Raw genomic sequence first — 26,284 nt, forward strand, 5'->3', positions numbered from 1 at the left:
TAAGAATGCTGAAAAAGAATTACAGGGAAAAGAGAGGGATATGACAGAGTGCTAGGGTACACCTACATACATGGGGCAGGTCCTCACCTAATGAACCTGCAAAGGAGAAAGAGAAGAATCAGCCCAGCAGGTAAGAAGAGAGCCATTATAGAACAGTGTCAACCCCCCCCCCAAAACCAAAAAACAAACCAAAGGTGGTGAAAGTATGCAGAAGGAGGGTGTTCAACAGTATCAAACAAAGGAAAGGTCAAGATGGATAAGAACTGAGAAAAAGAATAATAAAAATATCATTGTTGGTTTTTCAAAAAGAATAATGTCTATGAAGTGGTGAAGGTTTGATAAGTGAGTGGGAGCTAAGGAAGCAGAAGTAGCAAGAACAGACAAGTTTTTCTATTAGTTTGGCTGTGAAAAAAAGAGGCAAAATATAGGATGACAAGTTGAGGAGATATTACAGTCAAGTGAAGGTTTTGTTTTTGTTATTTTTAAAGAATGAAGGAGGTCTGGATAGGTTTCAAATATCCAGGAAGGAGTCAGTGGTTAATGTGAAGTTGAGAGGATCCTGAACCCCAGAACTTTGGGAATAGCAGTGTCTACCAAACTACCCAGAGATATTAATGCCTGGCCCCCAAAGATATCAATGGGAGAAATCATTGTGGAGAGGGAACCCACCTCCCTCATAACCACCAGCAACAACAGCTGACCAACTGCCACCAAAAGGTAGCTGGGCATAGGAACCCTGGAAGTGGCAGCACCATCTCCCCCTCCCACAAATTTTCTCTGAGCATTTCTCTCATTTCTCATACCTTTCTCGCTCCTTGTCTCAATTAGGAACAAAAATTTAAGAAGGTGAGTTCAAGAGCACAGACTCCCACGCCCTGGCCTCATACTATGTCACAATTCCAACAAAACAGATACAGAACATTTATTAAGTGCTTACCAGATGCCAGGAACTGTGCCAAACAATGGTGATATAAATGGTGAATAAAGACAACCCTTGCCTTCAAGGAACTTACTTTCTAATGAAGAAAGGCACAAAGGAGAGCTGGAGGGAGGGATGGCATTCATGCAGTAGCATGGTGTGGAGGACAGGAAGTGCCATGAAGTTCAGATTCTTACAAGATAAGGCAAAAAAAAAAAACCCAAAAAACTAACCTACCAGAGCTGGGAGAACTAGAGCTACAGTCTAAGGTTAGGGGAGGTGAACAGAAGAGAAGAGATATAAGGATGATGGTCAGAGAATAGGCAGCAAGGTGAAAAGATGACTGCAACTAGCAAACACTTAAAGTCTCTCCCACCAACAGATTCTAAGTCTTCACCCAAGGTCAACGTTGTGATTTGTGGTTAGAGAATGCAGGAGCAGGGTCCAGACTATCCTCCGTGTGCCAGCCTGCTCCAAATTCGAAAATGTCCCATTCTTTCCCATCTTCCTCATTGTGCTCATGCTATGCGCTCTGTTTTGGGGCGTCTCCCCACTTGGCCTGTTTTCATCTACCATCCATCCCACGTGCCGTGTGCTTCCTTTATAAAGGCTTCTTCCTCAGCAACTTGGATCTTGTACCAATCATTCTTATGTCATCCACGCCATACCATTCCATAAGCTTCACGAAAGCAAGGCCTAGTTAACACTCCCTGACGCCTCAAACATGCACTGGGAGATGCTGAACTCGAAGGGGAGGGCAAATATTTTCCTACTGATATATAGAAAAAAAAATGTACATTTCACATTACTAAGAAGTCTGGTTGGCTTTTTTGGGTATATTAAAATATACCCAAAAGCCTGCTCCTTTTTGTCAAAGAATTAAAATAACTACTTATTTTGTGAGATTTCAAATAGGAAAAATAAGACAATTAAAAACAATTCCTATTACCAATATGAATGAAATGTGTCACTAAGTATTATTAAAAGACGTTTGCATACATAACTGTAATACAAACTAATTATGTAGATTACATATGTTTATGTAAATATTTATGCTTAAAAATAAAAAATTTTCTATGCTTTTATCTAAAAGATAGACCAATATGTTAAAGTATTTATTAAGCTATCTGTACCTCAACCAAATACATTAGAAAACTACAAGGGTATATGAGTAACAGAATTTAGTGGGCAGTAACGGACGGCACTTGCAGGAATGTGAAGTCATAACAAATAGCAGCTATGGCATGCTTTCTCATTCTTAATTCTTAACGTAGTTTCTGACACTTTTTATCTATCACAGACTCCTACACTTTTGAATATATGCTATATTTCTCCCCTCCCCACTTTTTTCCTACTTCTCCAAAAAAGAAGTGATATTTATGTTTTTCTGCCTAGTATAATGTCTGTAAGAAAAGTGAATCCATATTTTTATGTAAAGTAGAAAAATGCAACATGACATTATTAGTTAATTTGAAATAAACATACTTTTCTTAATGAAAGACCTAAAAGTTTCCAAATAGGCACCAATTGCATAAAATAATAGTATCTGATCAAAACCTACCTTGCATGACAAAAAATCTTTTTAACTCTTTTAACAGTTGAGTATACTATGCAGAGAATTCTGAAAAATAAATATCATTCCAACTTATGCTAATTAGCTAAAGGGGAAATATTTGAATAAACAATTCCACAAGTTTTATTCAGCTAGGTAGGTCAGTGGATGGAGTGCTGGGCATGGAGTCAGGAAGACCTGAGTTCAAATGAGGCCTCAGATACTTTCTAGCCATGTTACCCTGGACAAGTCACTTAACCTGTCTGCCTTAATCCACTGGAGAAGGAAATGGCAAAACACTCCAGCATCTTTGCCAAGAAAACTCCATGTCAAGTACTGGTGTGACATGGTCTACTGAGTAACAAAGACTCAGACATGCATGACTGAACAACAACAGTAATATGATTCATTATTTGGTAATGTAACAAGAGACTATTTAGTAACATCACAGAATTTACACATTCATGTCTGCATTATCTTTCAAAGTTATCTTGGGAGATATAGGTAATTCTAAATATACTGCCATTGCTCAAAATATGTTTGCAACTTCTGTTCTGAAACTAACTTTAGGAATAAACACAAAATATCAAAATAGACTCAATTTTTAGTCACTCCTTGTTTGGGACCAAGTTATCCCCAGCTTAATGATTCACCTCATTCACCAGAGTTGCCTCCAAATGACTTTTGGCTGTTTTCAAAAATGAAATGGGCCATTTCTCGGTATGGCCAAAGGAATGCATTATGTGATTTTTAAATTGTTAAGTAATAGCTGCAACACTGAAATAAGACTATAGACTCCCATGGTGAATACTCTAGGCTGATACTAATTTAGATGTATTAAATTCTAGCATGCTTATTTTTTTAAAATCCCATTACTTTACACTTACACCTCATAAAATAAGCTAAATAAGTCTATGTAGCAACCACAGATATATCAGATAGTTTCTGATCTTTAATAAGAAAAAAAGCTGCAGAAATTTTCAAGTACCATAGTTACTGCACAGACCAACATTTAATTTCAGAATGTAAAGGAAAAGTATTCTGCCAGTCAACAAAAAACTTAAGAGGTAGCATCATGGAGTAGAAGGAATGTTAGACCGATAATCAGAAGACTTGAGTTAACTGCTAGCTTTGTGACTTTGGGCAAGTCGCTCAGCCTCTCTGGGTCTGTTTTTTCATCTGCACAATGGAGAGTTTATATCAGATATAATCATTAAGTTCACTTCCAGCTTTAAAATTCTATTGATTCTACCAATTCAATGTTATAAGCTTAGTGTTAATACATGTGTAGAATTTCATTTTATGTAATCACTACCTTGTTGTGTTTTATGTTTTTTTAACTGCATTCAACTAAAATTTATTTCATCTGATCCTAAGGTCCTTTCAGCTCATCCTATGACCTTGAGTGAAGCAACCAATGAGGCATAATCCTGAGAAAAACTGATTTTAAAATATATAATGTAGCAGATTTATGATAACAAGTGAAAAAATATATAAAAGATATTTCAGTATAAATTTCTGGACCAAATAAAAGAACTCTGTTCTTTCAACAGACATACTGTATATATTGCTCCCTACTCAGAAGAGTGGCAATGAAGTTTCCAATGCACTATTACTATTGAAACAGCAAATATTTTAATGAAAAAAGATTATTACAAAAGTTGCTGTTGTTTGTTATGAATAAGTTAGTCACTTAACAGAAATTCATGGAAAGAAGCTTATTCAGCTTTTAAGAAGGGTAGGTGCATTCTCTCATTCCCCAGTCATACCACTTCTTAATTGGAATGTCTGGAAGAAGATTCTCTCTCCTTTATAGCTCCAAAAGATAAATTATTATACTTTGTTGAACCAAGAAGGAAGAATTTTGTGGAAAATCTGGGATTAATGGATGTTTTAGATACTGTAATGGGTTATACCAGACTATTATGTTAATGAGGCCAAGGTGAATTATATTTCCACTGGTCAATTAACATTATTATATTTCATGATCTGAAATTATAGCCATAAGTCAGTCATTAGCCATTGTGGAAAAGCATGCTAAGAGAAATGAAGCCCAAAAAGTGTGAATGAATGAGTAAATTACACTCATATTTTTGGGAAAATTCAAAATGTACATCCTAGTGATAAAGAACAACAGTATTTATTATCTATGTATTTTTAAAACAGTAATTTTCTATCATGCTAATATGTTGAAAAAGTGGTGATTAATGAACACGAAGAACATAGTTTTTAAAACTAAAATGTTGACAATGAAATGTGACAATAACAAATTATATTACGCACCTATTCTTTCCTCCCTTCAGTTTAGAATGGGAAACAAAGGTTCCCCTCCTTCCTAAAAGCCCCTTCAAATATAAAATTCAATTCAACAAATACTTTGGCGCTACTCTGTGCTAGACTCTATGCTAAATATAAATAAAATCATAGTTTCTCGCAAATGGATGGGATCTCAGAGGGTCATCGAGTTCATCCTCTACCTAAAATCTGAATCCTTTCTCAAATATCCTCAATAAGTGGTCATCTATTCTTGCTGGTTTGATGGCTTCGATAACAGGGAAAACAACTCTCACAGACAGCTCATTCCATTGTAGAACAATTCTAATTGTTCAGTGGTTTTCTTTGTAAGGATCTCTGATATATCTCTCTGTGATTTCAGTCTTTTAGTCTTAGCTCTTCCCTCTGGGGCCAAGCAAAATAAATCCAATCCCTCTTCCATACAATAGCTCCTCAAATATTTGAAATAAACAACCATATCCCACCCTTCCACCTGTACTCCCATTTCCCCATAAAAGTCTTCTACAAGTTAAACATCATCACTGCCTTCAACCAAAGGAAACAAAGGTGACTAAGACAGAATCACTACCTTCAAACAGCTTACAATCTAATATGGAAGAGACCAATACCCAAATAATTATTAAGTACTATAAGATGAATAACCAGATAGCTAGATGGCACAGTGGATAGTGTACTGGACTTGTAGTCAAGAAAATCTGATTTTGAATCCTGCCTCAGACAGTTACTCCTTCTGTAACTAGGCAAGTAACTTAGTGTTTCATCTCAGTTTCTTCATCTGTAAAATGGAGATAATAGCACCTATCTCACAGAGCTGTTGCAAGGATCAAATGAATTAATGCTTATAAAGTGCTTTGCAAACCTCAGAGCACTATATAAGTGATGGCCATTGTTATTGTTATCATCATCATCGTTAATAACAATGATTATCATAATTACAACAATTCCAAAACGTCTTTGGGGTCCAAAAGAGGGAAAGACCATAAGTTGGCTCGAGGATCAGGAAAGAGTGCTGGAAGGAAACATTTGACATAAACTTTGAAAGTTGGCTGGTATTTGACAGGCAGTGAAAAAAGGACATTTCACCCAGAAATAACAGTGCATAGAGAAACAGGAAAGGACATGCATTTTAAGGAATAATGAGTAATCCAGTATGACAGGTGTGTGAGATTCAGGTAGGAGAATTATAAAAGTTAAAGTAGCAAGATTCTGGGGCCAGACTGTAGAACACTGAATGCTAGGCTGAGCAATACAGACTTTATTCAGCAGGCAATGGGTAACCAATGAAGGTTTTTGAACAAGGGCTGACTTTTAGTACATAAGAACACAGTAAATGATAATCTGTATTTTATTTCCTATAATTGTACTATGAATGGCAAGTCTTTAAAAGAGGTATTCAAAGCCTTCTCAAATTTTCCTTCACAGCCTTATTTCTTATCACTCCCATCCCCCATATACAAACTCTTACTTTTTCCATCCTGATATACTTGCTATTCCAGGAACAACTTGTGTTTTCCAGCCACAACATTATTTTTCTAGCCTAGAATACTTTCTATCTACCAAAATCTATCAAGGCCTAACTCTTCTATGAGGCCTTCTAGCACCATCCCTTAGCACACCTCCCAAATAAGCACTTACTGTCTGCACCACTCATTATCTTCATAGGATTATAGATTTAGAGCTGGAAAGGACCAGCTTCAGGCAGTCTAGTTTAACCTCTTCACTTTCCAGTTGAGGAAAAAAAGGACCTTAGAGGCTAATTAATTTGCCCAATGTCATACAGATATGGCAAAACCAAAATCTGAACCCAGATCCTTCTATTTCAAAGCTATATTCTTTCCACTAAACTACATTTCCCTATACTATTTATTTATTTATTTATTTGGCTAGGCAATGGGGTGACTTGCCCAGGGTCACACAGCTAGTAAGTGTTACGTGTCTGAGGCTGGATTTGAACTCAGGTCCTCCTGACTCCAGGGCCAGTGCTCTATCCACTATGCCACCTAGCTGCCCCTCTCTATACTATTTCAAATCCTTTTTAAATATATCTTCTCCCTCTTTGTGTGTATCTTTATTTCATGAAGGGGGCTATGAGATCTTGAGGGATGGTGTATTATCTTCTACAAATTTTATATCCAGCATACTGTCTTGTCCATGGTAGGCACTCAACAAATATTTGCTAGACTACTGGCAGTGAAAAACCACTGAAAGGTGTTTTGAGCAACTAAGCACACCAAGGAACTTCAGTCTATACACTGATACTCCTTCAAATACCCTAAACACCCAATTCCACAAATTATTCATTTCTCATGACCTATTTATTGGCTTCACCATAGCCACACACAGAGATGGTTATTCCCTTTATCTTGCCATCACCCACAAATGTTCCACATCCAGATTCATTAAATCTGAATTCCATTATCTGATCATTATCTGTTGTAATTCTACTTCTACCTTGGCCTTGCAATCCCAAACCTTATTCTTTGTTCTCACCACAATTTCCAATCCCTCCACACCTCAGGTCTTTCCCAGGTCATCACCCCCACAATGGCTACACTCTCTTCATTTTTCCATCTTGAACCTTCAGTAAATGAATTCTCTGTTACACTGAGCCATTGCCAGTTGTCCTGATCTATATCTGGCCATGAATTGAGACGGCTCTGGAGGAGAAAGTGAGGCTGGTGACTTTGCACAGCCCTCCCTCACTTAAGTCCAATTCACTTGCAAGTCATTACATCATCTTCCTGATGTCATGGTCCTGTTTGAGAACGAAGGACAACCCGACACAATGCTACACTGGCTTCTTCTCTTCCTTGCTCCTTTATCCAACTGAAATTCTTGTCCTACTAAACTCCAGCTTTGGGTTACTCCCACTCTATGCTGCCTTCAATGTTTTGTTAAATGAAGCTGGAAAAAATCATGAAACCATTCTAACTGAATTTACCACAAATTGATGTTACACAATCTCAAAGAAGCCCTTACTGTGGATTGGCAATCCTCTTATACCTCCCTAACTGATTTCACTAGTGACTTATCAAAGTGGCTTTTCCAAACCTTTTCATCTCTCCTTAAAACTTCCAAAGCTTTTCCTCCCCTTTCAGTTGAAAACACTGACTCATATTTCTCTGAAAAAAATGACGCCATTTGCATAGAGTTCCCTCTCATCCCCTGTTCCGCCTCCCACATAAATCACATCACCTTCTGCAGCCATCTCCTCCTTTACCCATTTCACATTCTCACCAAGGCAAATCCCTCAACATGTACAAGTGATCCAATTTCATCCTATTTTCTCCAGCAGAGTGCTTCGTCTAAAACCTCTACTATCTCACTGATCTTTAATCACTGCCTACAAGCTGCTTTCCAACTGCCTACTAATATGCCCATGTTTCCATCATCCTCAAAAAATTCTCAATTAATCTGTCCATCTCTACCTATCGTCCAATATCTCTCCTACCTTTCCTGACTAAATTCCTTGAGAAGGTGCTGTAACAGGTGCCTACACTTCCTTTCCTCTCACTCTCTTAATTCTTTGTAGTCTGGCATTCACCCTCATCATGGTTCAATTATCATCTCTATGCAAATGACTCTCAGTTCTACTTGTCTAGGCCTAATCTCTCTCAAGATCTCCAGTCTCTCATCTCCAACTGCCAATTGGACATCTCAAATCAGATGTTCCATAGAAGACATCTAAAGCTCAACATGTCCAAAACTGAACTCATTATCTTCCCTCCACAATCTTCCCCTCTTCCAAACTTTGCTATTACTGTAGAAGGTACTACTATCTTCCCATTCATTCAGGTTTACAACTTAGGTGTCATCCTTGACTTCTCCCTCTCTCACTCTCTCCTCCTATCTAATCAGTTGTCAAGTCTTATCATTTCTACTTTTGAAACATCTCCCTTATATGCCTCTCTTCTCTCCTTTGACAGTACAACCACCCTGCTACTGTTCCTTTTCACCTCACTTCTGTATAAATTTGATAGTCTGCTGATTATTCTCTGCTTCAAGTCTCTCCCTACCCCATTCCATCTTCCATTCAGCTGTCAAACTGATCTTCCTAAAGCTCAAGTCTGATCATATCATCTCACCTATTCAATAAACTCCAGTGGCTCCCATTACTTCTACGATCAAATATAAAATCCTGTTTGGCTTTTAAAGCCCTTTATAACCTGGCCCTTTCTTACCTTTCCAGTCCTATTTTGCCTTATTCCTCACCACATACTCTGTGATCCAGTGATACTTGCTGTTCCTTGCACATGTCATTCCATCTTTTGATTCCAAAATTTATCACGGCTGTGCGTCCATACCTGGAATTCTCTCCTGTATCATCTTCACTTCCTAGCTTCCCTGGCTTCCCTCAAATTTCATCCAAAGTCCCACCTTCTGCAAAAACCTTTCCCAGTCCTCTTTAATCTTAGTTGACTTCCTTTTTAGGACTACCCCTGATTTTTCATCCATCTCTCTCTCTCTCTCTCGCTCTCTCTCTCTGCATGTTCACATATGTATGTGCATAGATACATATATATGGTATGTGTGTATATATGTATACATAAATATTTTTGTTCTTTGGTTGTACATAGTTGTATTAGTTGTATGCAGGTCTCCCCCATCAGACTGTGAGCTCCTTGAGAAGCTGGTACTGCTTTTTTGCCATTCTCTATGACCTCAGCATTTAGCACAGGGCCAAGCACATAGCAGGACTTAATAAATTCTAGGTGACTGACTGAGAAATGAGAAGCAGGGAGATTTGTTTGGAGGTTATTGTAGCAGTTTAAGTAATAAATATTGAAGAATAGTGACAATGGAAATGGAGAGGAAGCAGGTTGGAGAAACACTGCAAAGGTAGAACTGATAGGATTTGGCAAATGATTGGACATAAAGGGTGAAGGCAAACAAAGAATGAGAGAGAATCACAAGGTTTCCAGCCTGGATGATTAGAATAATGGTAAACCATTAACAAAAATAGGCAAGTCAAGAAGAACATGTTTAGGTATGTGTCTAAGGGGAAGGGTGTGGGAGTTGAGTTCTATTTGGACAATTCTGAGGTTATAGTACCAATAGGAAATACTGAAATATAGACAATAGGTCTGCAGCTCAGAAAAAAGGTCAAGGCTTGAGATACAGACAAAGGGTTAATTTATATAAAAGAGATACTTAGTCATATTAGTAGGCAAAGTTACCAAAGTAGAACACAGAAAAACCGACTCCAGGGATATGCCTACATTTAGATATTCTGTAAAGGAGACAGAGAAATAACAAGTAGAGAGAGAACCAAGGTGGCATAGCATCAGAAAGCCAAAGGAAAATGAGTTTGCACAAAAAAGACAGGAAAAGGGGGAGCTGACGGCATTAAACGCTACTAAGAAATTAATGACTATAAAGACTGAGAAAAAGGCCATTAGATTTCACAATTAAGTGGTCATCAGTGAATTTGCAGAGAACAATTTCAGCAGAATAGTCAAGATGGAAGTCATACTCCAATTGTTGCAGATTGTGACTATACTTATTCTTTATTAAGGGCAGAAGAAAGAGGGATAGTGAAAGTGATACAAAAAAAGAAGAAAAAAAGAAGAGTGTCAATGAAATGTGTAAAAAGTACACAAAAGATAACCACAGATAAATTCAAAAAGAGATACTGAAAAACAGGAGGTATTAGACCACCATGGCACATTTACTATATACTTTAAAGATGTATATAACAAAGATTCATGGTTTCATATGCAACCCTTTTCCTGTTATATGGCAGGGTCCATGTTTATTAAGTCCAAAATAATAAAAAAAGAAAATTTAAACATGGATGTCATATTGCAAAGGGGTTCAGGAACAAGTGGGTAGTGAGGAAGTGGAAACAGTAAGTTTAAGCTAATCTTGGGAATAAATGCTGCCTTATTCAGAATGTTTGCTGGAAGGTCTCTCTAGTTTCAGGCAACTTTAGGTAAGATGTCTCTGAATAACTAATACCAGCAACTTACTCTTAGGGAACAAGTAGTATTATGATAACTGATGTTATTCCCAAACCCTCTATTAAGCTTTAATGCTAAAGGCAGATAAGAACGAGATCAAATTTACCTGGGATTAGACAGAAAACAGGCTGCTTACACTACCGGAGGTAAAGAGGACAGCAATTTGTTTTATTTGTTTTTTAGTTATTTTCTCCCACTTTAAAATAGATTTCCTTTCCTTTCCACTTCCCTGTCCCATTGAAAAGAAAAACAAAACAAAACTCATGTAACAAATATGCACAGCCAAGCAAAACACATTCCCACAATGGAGAAGTCCAAAAAACATGTCTCTTTCTAAACCCTGAATTTATCACCTGCTGGATAGCAATTCATTTTAACAAACATTTATTAAGAACCACGGCAGAAAAAAACTGAGTCCCACACATGGTAGAAGTGTCAGCATCCTGTCAACTACTTTAATTGCCTCCAAATCCCCAGATTTAGTAGCAAAAAATTAATCAGAGGGAACATAAGGAAGTTATGTAAATAAGCATGCAACTAACAACTATGAGCCTTAAAGGTTTACAGGTTTCAATTAAGAATTAATTTTATTGAATATAGAATAAAAATCTTAATGGTCACATATAGATGGATTTCGAAGGGAAAACATATTTATCATCTTGACAAATAAGAGTACACAGTACACTTTACTGATTTTTTTTAAACTATATTACTAATCTTATATTTGGTCCCTTTAAAAAATTATTCTCTCAAAATTGACTTCCTTACTCAAAAAGACCACCACTCTTGCCAACTACAAATACCAACAAGCCCTTCTCAACTCTCAACTATGTTACATAGTGGGTACAGGATCCAATCAATGCCCCTATTAGGAATTTGTGCACAGAATGGTAACATTTTAACAACACTCTTCTTTGCTCTAGTCCCTACTTTTATCATTTAAATTCTTCTTTTGAACATTACATCTTCACTTTCCAGCTATTAAAAGAAATCAGTAGGGACAGTTAGGTGGCGCAGTAGATACAGCACTGGTCCTGGAGTTAGGAGGACTTGAGTTCAAATCTGGCTTCAGACACATTAACACTTACTAGCTGTGTGACCCTGGGCAAGTCACTTAACACCAACTGCCTCACAAAAAAAAAAAATCAGTAATACTGTTCCCTTAATGTTACCCTATACAATTTACCAATAATTGCTGAAAGCCATTCTACCATTTTTCACAATGTCCTTAATTCATTTTTATACAGAAATCCATGTCAGATCTTTATTTACCAACTCCAATATCTCTTTCCCACTTCCCACTAGCTGCCCTTCAAAGGTTAAGTCACTGCCCAAAGCCTCTTTATCAATTTGCTTTCTTTCTTGGAGAATAAGAATGATAAAAAGGGAAGACAGCTTTTTACTACCTCCTCTATCATTATTTTTTACTAGTAAAGAAGCTTGTGTTTTATATTCTTTGAAAACTCAAGGTGATTAAGGAGAGCAAGACTCAAAAGCACACCAAGGAAAACTAAGAATAAATGTAAATTACATATTGACTAAGACTCACATTGGGTCACTGTAATTATTTATAATTATATCATAATATGTTACATTGCATATATTATTTAATAGTAATTATTATTATTACATAATCTCAACTAGACCCTCTCTGCAGCAAGGCAATCTTTTTACACCTCCTTAATCTAGACACTATCCTATTCAACCACAGTTACTATTCCAAACCTTTTCATTTCTCCCCAATGCTCCCACTATACCCATCTCCTACTATCCCCTCTGACCTTGATTCACACAGTTCACTAAAAATTTGAAGCTATTCACTGAGAGATCCTTCTTCTCTCCTCATCTTTTCAAATCACTCAGACACTCTTCCCCTCTATCTTCTTATTCACTCCTATCTGTTAAAAAAAAAAAGTAGCCCCTCTTGCCAAAGCAAAACCTCTACTTTTCCCTTGGATCCTACACCCTTCCATCTTATCCAATAGATTGCCTGTATCATTAACCCCACTCTTTCTCATCTTTAATCTCTCCCTATCTACTGGCTCCTTCCCTCCTGTCTACAAACACACCCATGTCTCTAATCAATTCTTAAAAACATTCTCACTAGATCTTAACATCCCTGTTGTCTAGCATCCAATACTTCTCTTCTTTGCTAAACTGCTTGAGAGAAAGTAACCTACATTAGGTGCTTCAGCTTCTCTGATTCACTTCTAAATCCTTTATAATCTGGCAGCTTCCAACCTTCTAATATAACTAAGACTGCATGTACTCTCCAAAGTTATCAATGATTTCTTAACTGCCAAATCTCATGCCATTTCTCAAACATTTTATTTCTCTTTGATTCTATTACTCCCTATAGAAGCTATTTCAAATCTTTTCTCTTCTCCTGAACTCCCTCCCAATTCCCAAATCCCACCCCCCTTCTCTCTCAGCAAAGGACATTGTTTATTATTTTAATGAAGAAATTAAGGTCATTTAATACAAGCTCCTTCTCCTCCCATTCTCTTCATCCCAAAACTGCTTGAATTATCTCTCCCACTTTTTGCTTCTTTCCCCCAGTCTCTGACAAAGATGCATCCCTTCTCCTTGCCAAGACCATCCTCTCTGTATGTGCAATTGATCCCATCCTCTTTTACCTTCTCCAGTAGATTCCATCCTTAATTACCTTTCCCTTCTCTCAAACTTTCAACCTTTATTAACTGGTTCCTTCCCTACTGCCTTCATATATTTCCAACTGCCCCGATCTTAAAAAAATATTTTTAAAGCCTCTATCCTAAAAAAATCCCGCCATATTCTCAAGATATTGTTCTGTATCTCTTCTCTTTCAACTTTTAAAAAGCTTTCTTCATTTGCTGCCTGAACTCCCTCTCCTCTCATTCAATTATTTGCAATCTAGCTTTTGACCTTATCACTCAATTGAAACTGCTCACTCCAAAGTTGCCAAGGATCTCTTAATTATCAAATCTGATGGTCTTTTCTCAACCCTGATCCTTCTTGACCTATCTACTGCATTTGACACTATTGATCATCTTTTCTTTCCTTGATACACTTTCCTCTCTGGGTGTTTCCAACTCTTTTTTCTCCCAGTTCACCTCCTACCTGTCCATTCTTTGTCTCCTTTGTTTACTTATTCACATATCAAAATCTCTAACTGTGGGTGTTCCCTAAGGTTCTGTCCTGGGCCTTTTTCTCTTCTTCTTCTACAGTCTCTTTTTTGATAAGTTATAAGCTTCCATGAGCTTAAATATAATATCTATGCAGATGACTGCCAGATGTACATATGTCCCAATATTTTCCTCAAGTTTAAGTCCAGTGTCACCAACTGTTTATTGGGCATTTCAAAACGGATGTAAACTTAAAATGTCCAAAAATGATCTCATTATCTTCCCCTCCAAACACACTCCTTTCAACTTCCCTGGTCTGTTGAAGGCACCACTATCCTTCCAATGTCTCAGGTTTATAACCTCAGCATTTTCCTCAACTCTTCATTCTCTCTTATGCCATATACCCAAATATATTCCAAATCGTGCTGTTCCCTACTTTTGTAACATTTCTTGTATCCAATTCCTTCTATCCATATAGCTACCATTTTAGTTCAAATTCTTATCAGCTTATCTAGATTACTGTAACAGCCTCCCAACTGGTCTTGCTACTTTAATTCTCTCATTCCTTCAATCCATTCTTCACATGGCTGCTAATTTTCCATTCTGAAGATCATGTGACTTCCTGCATCAACAAGAGGCTTCCTGTTGAAGGCACCACTAGCTTCCTGGTCACCTAAGCCTGCAACTTCAATGTCATTCTCAACTCTTCACTGGCATTCACTCCACATATCCAATTTACTTTAAAATTGTCATTTTTACCTTCACAATAGGGCCTTGTATATGTCCCCTTCTCTCCACTCAACATAGCCACCACTCTAATTCAGGCCATCATCATCTTACACATGGATTATTACAATACCTTTCTTTCTGGCTGGTCTCCCTCAACTCTTTCCCCATTCTAATCTGCGAGCTGCTAAAATGATTTTCCTAAAGCACAGATCTGAACCTGTCACCCCTATTCAACGAACTTTAGTGGCTCCCTATTACCTCCAGGATCACATATAGCCTATTCTTTTGGGCATTTAAAGCCCTTCACAACTTTACCCTTTTTACTATCTTTTCTAAGTTGTTTATACTTTACCACTCTTATACACTCTATGATTTAGTTACATTGACCTGCTTACTATTTCTTACATATGAAATTCCATCTCCTGATGCCATGTGTTTGCACTAGGTGTCCCCATGCCTGAAATGCTCTTCCTCTTCACCTTTACCTCTTAGCTTCCTTCAGGACTTAGCTCAAGCCTCCCCTACCATAGAAGGCCTTTCCCAATTCTTTCCACTGTTAGTCTTTTCCCTCTGAAATTACTTTCAAACTACTCTTTCTATATCTTGAATGCATATGACAATTTTATGTTTTCTCCTCTATTATAATGTGAGGTCCTTGAGGGTACAGGCAATTTTTTTTCTTCCTTTCTTCATATCCCCAGCACTAAATACAGTGGCTGGCATGTATTTAAGTACACTCGAGCTAAGTTGAAGAAGGTTAAGTATTTTAAGAGGCAAAGGTAAGAAGGGAGAATGCTCTGGGCATAGAGAGCAGCCTATGCAAATGCACAGAAGAGGAGATGAAACGCCTTGTAAAGGAAACAGGAAATAGGTCAGTTTGACCAAATCACAGGCTACCTGAAGGAATATAATGTGCAAGAAGCCCAGACATATACACTGAAGCCAGCCTGAAGGGCTTTAAATGCTAAACTTAAGAGTATGTATTTTATCTCGGATGCAAGAAGGAACCACAAAAGTTTCTTGAGCATAAGTGCTTTAGGAATATCACTGGCAGCTGTGTGGAAGTTGAGCTGGAAAAGAAAGAGACTGGGTACAATAAGAACAATCAGGAGGCTACTATAATAGGCCAAGTGAGAGATGATGAGGGCTTGAACTGGGGTGGTAGCCACTGAGTGGAGAGATCAACAAATCTTGGCAAGTAACTGAATTTGAGGGTTAAGGGAGAGAATAATCAAGGATTCTTCAAGGCTGCAAATGTGGGTGACTTGAAGAAGATGATGGTGACTTCGAAAGAAATAGAAAAGTGAGGAAGAGTAAGGCTTTGGGGAGAAAGACAATGAGTTCTACTATGAACATGCTAAATTTGAGATGCTTATGGGATATCCAGTTGGAAATGTCCAACATGCACCAAGTGTAGAAGACTTTTTTCAAGGAATATGTCTGTAAAAGAGAAGAGAAATATTAAATAGCTTGAAGGGATGGAAGATGAATATGGAAGGAGAAAGAACAGAATTGAATCTGCACATAGATGATAGTTGTGCCTATGGATTTGATGAGCTCACAGAAGAGAGAACAGAACAGCTAGAGTATACCTAAATGTGGTGGGAAGGGGTATTGGGAAAGATGGAAGAGAATATGTATGATGATCTAACAAAGAAGACTGAAAAGTAATGGCCAGAGAAGGAAAAGCATGAGACAGAAATGTCATGAAAATCTGAATCTAAGGGTAATTTTTTTCCTACTTTACTACCTCTACACTATTTGTCCAAACCTGTCATGACCTAGATCAGAAGTGACTTGGCCCAAACCAAATAAAAATGTAGGAAATATTTGACAAAATAAAAATAAAATAGAACATAGGTAACATTACATTTTAAAACTAAGTCTATATGCATCTTGTAGGGATCCTTATGTATGGATTAGTACCACCCATTTCTATTTGAGTTTGACACTACTGATCTAGATAGACAACAAGGAATTAATAAATGAAACGAAGTCACTTGACTAGTACTGGCAATAAATTATGCAACAATGTGGGCTACAATAATGGAATATAATAAAATCAAATAATAAAATCATATACTTCAAGTCAAAGGCTCTGCACAAGAAGTACCTTCAGACTTCCCTAGGATCCCTGTCCTTTTACCTCACAGACCTGTATTGTTCCAAGAAAATATTTCAAAATACATTTACCTTTCCATTTAAGCCTGAAATATAATTGTACCTGGAAATCAACCCAGGAATTAGTAATTTCAATAGGTATGAATAAGTACCTTTGTCAGTCTTTAGAATTTAAGAACCAACTCCTCCTCCACAATCAATATGAATGTATCTACAATCATGTGTATACTTACCACACTGACTGAATTTCTCTTTTAGTTTCTGCCAAGTCAAGTCAAAAGGCAGCTAGAATGAAAACAGGTATTAGTAACAGATACGCAAAGAAAATTAAAGAAAAAAAGTTTCTTTTACATTTATTTGCTTACATTTCTGACAAATATCTGGCTTCCTTTGGAGCCTATTCTGTCTCTCATTCCACTTCCCATTGGGCCGGACACAAATCCTCGATCCACGTCGATGCTTCTTTCCAGTGCAGCTCCCATACTAGGTCCCATTCTATCAAAGCTGGAGCTCATTCGGTCAAGCCCCATCCCTACTCCTCCAGTCATGCTGTTCATACCACCCATTCCACCACCTGGGGTTTTTAGGGAGGGAGAAGAAGATATGGGAGTTTGTAGTTGGGTGATTTGTTCTTTAGATAAACAAAAAGGTGGGGGAGTAAGTCATTGTTGGGGAAAAGGGAAAGGAAAAAAATTACTTTTTTCAATATAATCACATTAGTAAAAAGATAAAGTCTTTTAACATTAAAAATACAAGTATTTTCCCAGAAATTGTTACAAAATCTAATCTAGATTACTGTTGGTTAACTGAATACCTATAATATACTATCTAATATACATGCATGTAGCATATTACATATATACACCTATGTGCTTCTATCAGAATCAAACATATCCAACTTACACAAAACCTGCACACAAAATTACATAGTTTGGGTTTTTCATGGTTTTTTTTTGCCTTTTATTTTCATTCCTTATTTTACTTGATCATTCCTAAACACAGAATTATGGTAAGTAAATTCATAGATATCAACTCCTACAAACTCTTAATGTGCCACTCTAAACAATTTCTCCATTATTACATCACTTTCCCAATTTTCCTTACACATCTCCACTTGTTTGCTAAAATTATTCCCAGTTTTCTTCAGCTGGCAAGAGTCAATAGGTATTATATAAGATAGATACCATCTTCCAACAACAAGATCATTAAGTTTAATATTAATCAGGAGACATGGTGAGATAAAGAGAAAATGCTATGAGGCTTGGGAACTCAAGCAATGGGTTCATGTTTTCCCCTTAATCTTACTCCTGGTACTCTGATATCCTTGCCTACCTACTTATTTTATTCTGTTCCTCTAGTCTCAACAATTCCCTCAATTTATCCATTGGCCCTATAACTTGATTTCTTACTTACTCCTTGATTTCTACTTACACCAAATGACCACACTAAAATGCTAGGATCTCATGATTTTAAAAGCATTCCAAAATGACTAGGCATTCAAAAATGGGCAACAAAGGGGGAAAGAATGGCAGAAACAAAAATAGGAAGGCAAAAAATTGGTAAAACTTTGTGGGATAAAAACTGTGACCAAACTACAGTAATGGAAAAGTATATCTTATTTAAAGAGAAAAGATTAGATAAAAGGGGTAATAGAGTAGCACTGCATATCAAGAAGATATATCCTAGGGTATAAAGTCTACCAACTGTAGGAGAAAAGCATGGTGAAGATTTAGATTACAATCATAAAGAGAGAAACAGCAGCACTACTATGGTGGTAGTATACTCTAGACCATCCCAAAACAAGACTGGATGATGGGTTCCTGAAGCAGGAAAAAAAATAGCATAGTGGAAGGATAAAGAGTAGCGATGGGTCATTTCAGCCCTCTGGAAGTCTGCTGGTGACTGCTCTCTGTACTAAAATCAGAGCAGCCGAGACATTCCAACCTACTTTTTTTGAAAGATCTGGTTATGAAAAAGATCAGACTGGTTGTCAAACAAGAAATAACAAGCCTTTGGGGATATACTGACTACTAGTAGTTTGTAACTGAAAAAAAGGAAAGGGGTAGGATAAGGGAAAAAATGCCAGGCATAATCTAATGAATATCCTAAAATGTAGGATGTTGAAGACATCAGAAAGAGATCAGGCAGGAACTCATGGCCTAAGGGGAAATTATCTCAAGAGGAATTAAGTCCTTATAATAGACACAAATAATTCCTATGAGAAAGAACAAAAGTTATCTAAAGAGATACACAAGGGAACTAGATCAATTTATATTAAAAGACATGTACAGAAGATGGAAGCAAGGGTGAATCCTAAGATGGATGTTAGGAATGCTAAAAAGTCTAAAATGAATCAAAGTGTACAATTAATGTTGAAGAACAATAAAAATCTTTTTAAAATGCTTTGTTTGGGGACATAAAGGAATTTAAAAAGGATAGGACCATTGCTAGGAGTAAACAGAATAATGATAATGGAAATCAGGTTAAGGATGGCACTATTTTACCTCCTTTTTTGCTTGTTTTTTCCAGTAAGAAGAAGGATCTTTTGACTGGGACAAATAACAGGGAATTGAAACCCAAAGTAAGTGAATGAAAAAATGAGATGACCTAGATGATGATATAATTAAAATATTTATCAAACTGGCAGATGAAGGAAGCTATAAGGTTTGGCTTACACAATGGCTAGTTAAACGGGACTTCCAAAGATCTTGACAGGCTTACAGGTGTGGGGAACCTGTGGCCTAAAGGCTACATGTGGCCTTCTAGGGCCTTGGGTGAAGCCTTTTGACTGAGTTCAAGTTTTACTGAAAGAAATCCTTTTATTAAGGGATTTTGTTCTGTGAAGTTTGGCAAATGCAGGTTCCCCACCCCTGGAGGATAATCAGCTAAATATAATAAGGTAGAATCTAATGAAGTCCTATACTTAGATTTTTTTTAAATCTACTTTACCATTACGGGATGGGGATAATATAACTAAACAACAACGCATATAAAAAACGACCTAGGGATATTAATGAAGAATGAGTTTACTATGGGTCAGCAATGTAATACAACCACCAAAAAAGTTAATGTGATCTTAGGCTATATAATGGTAGTACAGTAGAAAAGGTACTAGTTCTGAAGTCAGAGAACCTGGGTTCAAATATGGTTTCTGCTATTTACTACATATATGACCTTGGGCAAGTAGCTTAATATCTTTGGGCCTCTGTTGCCTCAAAGATAAAATGAAATGGTTGGACTTGATGGCCTTTGAAATCCCTTCCAGTAGACAGAGCACTGTGTCTGAAGTCAGAAAGACCTGAGTACAAATTCAGCCTCAGATACTTACAAGCTGTGTGATCCTGGGCAACTCACATAACCCTGTTTGCCTCAGATACCTCACCTGTAAAATGAGCTGGAGAAGGAAATGGCAAGCCACTAAAGTATCTTTGCCAAGAAAACCCCAAAAGAGGTCACAAAGAGTTGGACAGGACTGAAAAATGACTAAACAACAATAACAAAAGCATTATACAAATGCTTGATGTTATTATTCTCTAAGTTGTGATTGGAACAAAATAGGTTATAGTCCTGCTTTAATAAGCCCTATTTAGACTACATCTGCAGTAAAATATATGCTCATTTCTGGGCATATAATTTTAGGAAAGAGATTGACAGTCTGCAGTGCGTTCCAAGGAGAACAACCAGGATCTTGTAAGGAACTCAAAATGATGCCATATAACAACCAGCAGAAGGAATTGAGCATGTCCAGTCTGAAGAGAAGAAGCTGGATTGGACAGCTATCTTTAAGATTTATTCTGCTGAAGGTGGCTTATATTCCTTTTGCTTAGCCGCAAATGACATAAGTAGAAGCACTGGGTAGAAAGAGGCAGATCTAGATTGGATCTAATGAAAAGCTATTAATCAGAGCTTTCAAAAAGGAATAGGTTGTCTGAGGAGCTAGTGTGTTTCCTTTCACTGAAGGTCTTCAAGTAGAAGCTGAATGGCCACTTTCCAGGTATTCCTACTTAGGTATTAGTTGAATTAAATGACTATTCAATCAGTCAATAAGTATTTAAGCATGTTCTATACGCCAGGCACTGTCCTAAAAGCTGAAGATACAAAGAAAGGTAGAAGATAATCTATGTCCTCAAGGAGCTCACCATCTAATGAGAGAGACTACACGCAAACAAACATGTACAAACAAGCTATATACAGAAATAGGAAATAATTAACAGAGGAAAGGGACAGAAAGAAAGAATTCATGTAGAAAGTAGGATTTTAGCTAGGAGTTAAAGGAAGCCAGGGAAGCCATGTGACAGAGCTGAGGAGGGAAAGCATTCCAGGCGTAGGGAACAGTCACTGAAAATGCACCAAGTCAAGGGATTACTAAAAGGTTGATCCCAACTTTTATAATTCTATGATTCTATGTTAGGATGAGAAGACCTGACAGAAATAATGTACTGATTAGTTTATGACAAAACTGAAGCCAGAGAAGAGAATGGTTTAGTGGAAGAATTGTTAATAAGTTTTCAAGAGTTGGAGTTTAGATGTTAAAGCTGGGAATGTAGGGAGTGTTTTAGGTCTACCAACGAAAAGCCAGTATGGCAAGAAAAGCTCAAAGGGAAAATAATGGTTTAGTAAGAAAGTGCGGTCAATAAACTGGGTATAAATAGTGAGTAAGGTCAAGGGTAAAATAGGGCAACAAATAAGAGGACTAAAGTGAAAGAAACTCAACATCTGTTTCTTAGTAAGGTTATAAAGCTACTCTTTGACAAACTTTAGAAGATATGAAAGGAACCTACCTCCTAATCTTGGCCTATACAACCTTAGGAATTCCTCAAATGAAAAATGTAAAGCAATCCATTGGATAACTTTCCTACCTCTCAAACAAATTAAAAAACAGTGGCAGCTGCAAAGCTTAGCAAGGGAGATAAAACTGGTGCTAGGGCAAATGTAATTCTGTGACACATGGTCACATATGTTCAGGAAAGTCTTGCTGGAGCAGAGAAACCTAGGATGGGGCTTTAGTTCAAACATGTTTAGATTTCCGCACAGGAATAATAAAGAAGTAAAAATCAATACTCAAGAATAAGAGCCTTCAATCAAACTATCACAGCTTTCCTACATAACCTTCTCTCACCAGACAAAAGTGTAAATCTACAATAAGCATAATATGAGATTTTTACACTGTCATTATAAATTACTAGCAGTTTTTGCATATAGCAAACATCTTAAAATTAATTTTAGGAAAAACTTTAAAACCTACTCATGCCAGATCCTACTGGACCCATGTTAGAAGCTCCCATTCCTCCTGCAAAACCTCCAATCATTGCACCACCTTAACAAAGACAGATAATATGCTAATTAACTGCAGTTACTTTCAAGAGAGTATCAGTAATTAATTTGACAACATTTTAATATTTCATTTATAAGAAGCTAAAGTAAGATAACTGAGTTCATTGAGGACTTTCTAAAAGAGTTGACTTTCAAGTGCTTTATGTGCAGATATTCTGTTTTTAGAGTAAACTACAATGTAGCATCTTAGTCTTGCCAGTTCATCATCAAAAGTATTCCCTCATTTAAGAAACAAAACTGAATGAAACACCATATATAATATTCCTTATTTTTAAGACAGAAGAAATAAAAGTATTTTGACATGACCAACAAAAAGAGAAAGAAGTATAACATGACAACATTGCCCTACCAATTCTACCAAAAGAATCCCCGAAGCCTCGATTCATTCCAATGTCGCCACGTCCAAAGTCTCTTTCCATGCTACTAGCCATTCCACCACGATATAATTCTATAAAGAATGTGAAAATAATAGTAGGAACAATTTAAATATTTTCAAGCATTTCAATGTTTCTTTAAGAATATGCCTAAAATAAAAGTAAGATGACAATAAAACTTGTAAATATGAAAATGTTATTTACCTAACTTACCTCCCATGCTGCTTCCCAGGCCGCCCATACCAGTTCCCATTCCTGCCATGCCAGTCCCTATCCCTCCACTCATTCCACTGCCCATGCTCCCTCTGAAGTCATCTATAGCACCCATTCCTAAGTGAAGGAGGGAACAATTTAATAGTAGGGAAGAGCTATACATAGAACACACTCCAGATTCCCCTCCCCCCTCCAAATTAAGAATTTACCTACCTCCCATTCGGCTAATTCCTCCAAATCCTCCCATGCTATTCATTGTTTCCATGCCACCAAACCCAACTCCTACATAATAAGGATAAATTTGAAGATACTATTGTTAATTACATAATTTAAACTTATACTTTTGTCAGTAATAAGTGCCACCTGTTGGTTTTTCCCCTACCCATCAGACTACTTCACCAACTTTATGTGGCTGCTTCCTAACTCTACTAAAAGCCTTTGTGTGGAATCAATTCCTACTAAAAGCTCCATGGGAAATAAGTTAGCATTAAGGGAAGCAGGAATCTATGTTTCATGTCTGACAGTTTTACAGTAAATTATGATGATCATACACACAAAGTATAAAGTCTTGTACATACCTCCTCCCATTCTATTCATTCCTCCAAAACCAGGACCATCCATTCCCATACCTCAAATGAAATACAAAATATTTACTTTTAGAAAATCGTGGAAAAAGAATGTAATGTTTCATGTCTATGGCCACAAAATGATGCAACAAAGCATAAACAAACGCTTTAAGTGATAATGGAATATTTGGGGTGGGGGTCACTTGCCTGACCCCTATGCCAGTTATCCAGTTGTGAAGGTTCAAGGATTAGGCCTGAGAAATTACTGGAGGACAAGAAAGGAAAGTGTTGCTTCCATTTTTCCCACCTCCCAGATCCAATTCCCACCCCACAATGCTTTTTAATGAGTACAAGAATTCAGTTTAAATTCAACAAACATTTCAAAGAAGAAAAGGTAGAAGGTATGAGAAAATCAAGCATCTATGAAGCAGTATACTCTCTTCAGCTGGCTAGAACTGTTCAATAAAGCCTTCAACCTCAGATCTCCAGGTGCAGAAGAACCTCTACTTTACAGCACAAACACTATAAAGCCATTAAAGGATATGTACAGGTAATTAGACCATTCCTATAGCTGTATAATCTAGTGTAGGCTGGGGAAGGTTTGTCCTAACCAAGGAAGCTAAGAAAGGAACACAACAAAGGGGTTAAGGAGAATACCTCTGCCTGGACTAAAAAGGCTACTATTGTCAGTGACCTCAAGTTCTACGGAATAATTATAGAAGCCAACAAAAATCATAGTTAGGTAAACAAATGTAAAAATCATCTCAGCTAAGTTATATTGTTTCACTTGAATAGACACACATCCCTATTTACCCTTAACCTAATATGCAAATTTATACTACCTTGTTAATAAGTAAGTTGTGATATACCTCTACTTCATTCCACCAACAAACCTTTAGCCCTACTCTGTGCAAGGTGATGTGCTATGCATTCCTTTCTCCCCTAATGTTGTGTTAAAAGATTAGTCACAGCATAGCTGTCTGTAAAAAAAAAAAAACTTGTTTTCTCCCACTCTCATTTCCCTTTGCTGTTCTCATGCTTTAGCTTCACTTTCAATTCAAATGATGCCACCATATCCACAAAGCTCTAAAGGAGGCTCTTAATACCCTACAGAAAAGTATAGAAATATAAGCTTTGTTACTGATCAAGCAGGGCAATTTTCAGGGGAAAAAAAAACATAAAAATACTTACTTCCTGGTCCTATATTTCCCATTCCACCTCCCATGTTCAACTGGTTGGCACTAATGGGCTGCCCACCTGGTCCAAGCCCCATTCCAATGCCTCCAAGACCACCTAAAAACAAAGATAACAATATACAAAACTTGGTGGTATTAAGGATCCAGTCCTAAAATCAAGTAAGTTTTTATAACATCCCAAGCCTTGACAAAATTGCAGACCAGAAAAAACTGACAAAGAAATTTAGAAACAGTACTCTTGTGTATCACCATTGGAAAAGACAAACAAACAAACAAAAAAACCACACTTTTATTAAAGGACTCACTCCTTGATCACCAAGGTTTTCTTGGTATAAGCTCCTTATTTTCTCATATCTTGGTTCCTAATGGCTATATATAATTTTTGTCTATCTTGTCCAAAGCAGGACCTGAAAATGACTAAAACTTATTTGTAATAGTAGATTGTATGTTGCATGTGTAAAAATAGGATAATGTTTTCACAATTCCATTAATTACTAACTGCCTTTCTAATAATCTAGTTATAAAAGCATTTCAAGGACCAACAGCAACAAAGCCATGTCCATTACCTGTAGATGAAAACTTCACATAAATAATATTACTTCCACTTAACTAAACATAGCAAAGAATTCTATATATTTTAAGTTACTAATTAGTGACCTAAAAACCATAAGCATTTTTGAGTAGTTAACTCATGTTACAGACAAAGAATGAATTTATTCCCCAGTCCACAAAAAATAAGTTATTTAGTCTTAAAACATTTCATTTTTTAAGTATAGCTTTACTTACGGGGCAATTGGGGTGTTTTACTATCATGTGAACGATAGTCTTCATGAGGGACTGATTTGTCATCCTAATAAGAAAACAAATATATTATAGTGTTAAACTGTGAAACAGCATAACTACAAAGATGTTATAATATACATAAGAGCAAAGGGAGGCATTTTTGGTGGGTTGGGCAAGGACTCACCATTTTCACATGCATAGGTCTATCAAATAAAAACTGTCCATTGAACATAGCTGAAGAGTCAGTCAAGGAAAGCTAAATCAAATTACTGCATATGAATATTTGAGAAATTAACCAAACAAAGAAATCTCATTTTATACTTAAACAATTACAAATATTTCAAACAATTATTTCCTAGGTTACTAAGTACCATAATTAATAGCCTCTTTTAGGTATACAAGGTTTTAGTTTCTCTCTTGGCAAATAATTTTTTTAAAGGCACATTTAACTTATTTAATCCAATCATTCAAAAAAGAAAATAAGATGTTTCATTTTAATGTATATTATTAGTATACAAGGGATTATATAAAATAGCTGCCTTTACATGTGTGGCTAGAAAACCCCAAATATTTTATCAGGACAGAACTGTAATGCTATTTCAAGTTTCAGGAGTGACTTTAGTACTTGGATGTAATAAAGGTCTGCATGTACTGGAGACTAAAGTCTAACATAGAGCTAAGCCAAGTACAGTGCAAAGAAGGCACAAGGCAACAAATTATACCAAATACAACTGGCCTGAACTTTAACAATAAAAAACAAGGGGAAAAATGGTATCAGACTCCTTCAACCACATTAGATATAATACTAAAATGTAAATTAGGATACAGATTGCTTGAACTGCTTCAATTGCTTGATCAAAAGTGACTGTGCCCATTCCTCTGCTCTTGCCATCTTTGTCTTCTTTAATATCTGCCCGTTTTACTGTTCCAGCTATGCTGAACACCTCCTTTAGCTTCTTCCAACCAACTTTGAAGTCAAGCTTAACATAAAATTGTATCAAAGTTATGTTACTAATATACCTGTCTCCCCAATTATAGACAACAAAATCTTTTCCAAACTCCAAAATTACAGATACCAAAAAACTATAATTCTTACTACCATCATACAACATATCAATACTTCTCAAATAATAAACTG

At 36.7% G+C, this 26,284-nt stretch overlaps 1 protein-coding gene across 7 annotated transcripts in view; it reads right to left on the reverse strand.

Annotated features, from left to right (window-relative positions):
* Positions 1–26,284, reverse strand: part of MYEF2 (myelin expression factor 2) — a 46,823-nt gene that overhangs the window by 1,904 nt on the left and 18,635 nt on the right. The window contains exons 7-17 of one of the 7 annotated variants that reach the window (XM_027860916.1): positions 25,973–26,126; positions 25,331–25,380; positions 25,150–25,213; positions 24,359–24,460; positions 23,180–23,230; positions 22,815–22,883; positions 22,602–22,718; positions 22,364–22,462; positions 21,926–21,997; positions 17,046–17,254; positions 16,914–16,965 (exon numbers count right to left, since the gene is read on the reverse strand). In XM_027860916.1, coding sequence (XP_027716717.1) covers positions 16,914–16,965; positions 17,046–17,254; positions 21,926–21,997; positions 22,364–22,462; positions 22,602–22,718; positions 22,815–22,883; positions 23,180–23,230; positions 24,359–24,460; positions 25,150–25,213; positions 25,331–25,380; positions 25,973–26,126 — 1,039 coding nt within the window. Of the gene's footprint in view, positions 1–16,913; positions 16,966–17,045; positions 17,255–21,925; positions 21,998–22,363; positions 22,463–22,592; positions 22,719–22,814; positions 22,884–23,179; positions 23,231–24,358; positions 24,461–25,149; positions 25,214–25,330; positions 25,381–25,972; positions 26,127–26,284 lie in introns of all 7 variants that reach the window. The other 6 variants (XM_027860915.1, XM_027860918.1, XM_027860917.1 and 3 more) reach the window with 6 other exon arrangements.

Source organism: Vombatus ursinus, unplaced genomic scaffold, assembly GCF_900497805.2.
Source record: "Vombatus ursinus unplaced genomic scaffold, bare-nosed wombat genome assembly UNPS02014335.1, whole genome shotgun sequence".
Classification (NCBI taxonomy): Eukaryota; Metazoa; Chordata; class Mammalia; order Diprotodontia; family Vombatidae; genus Vombatus; species Vombatus ursinus.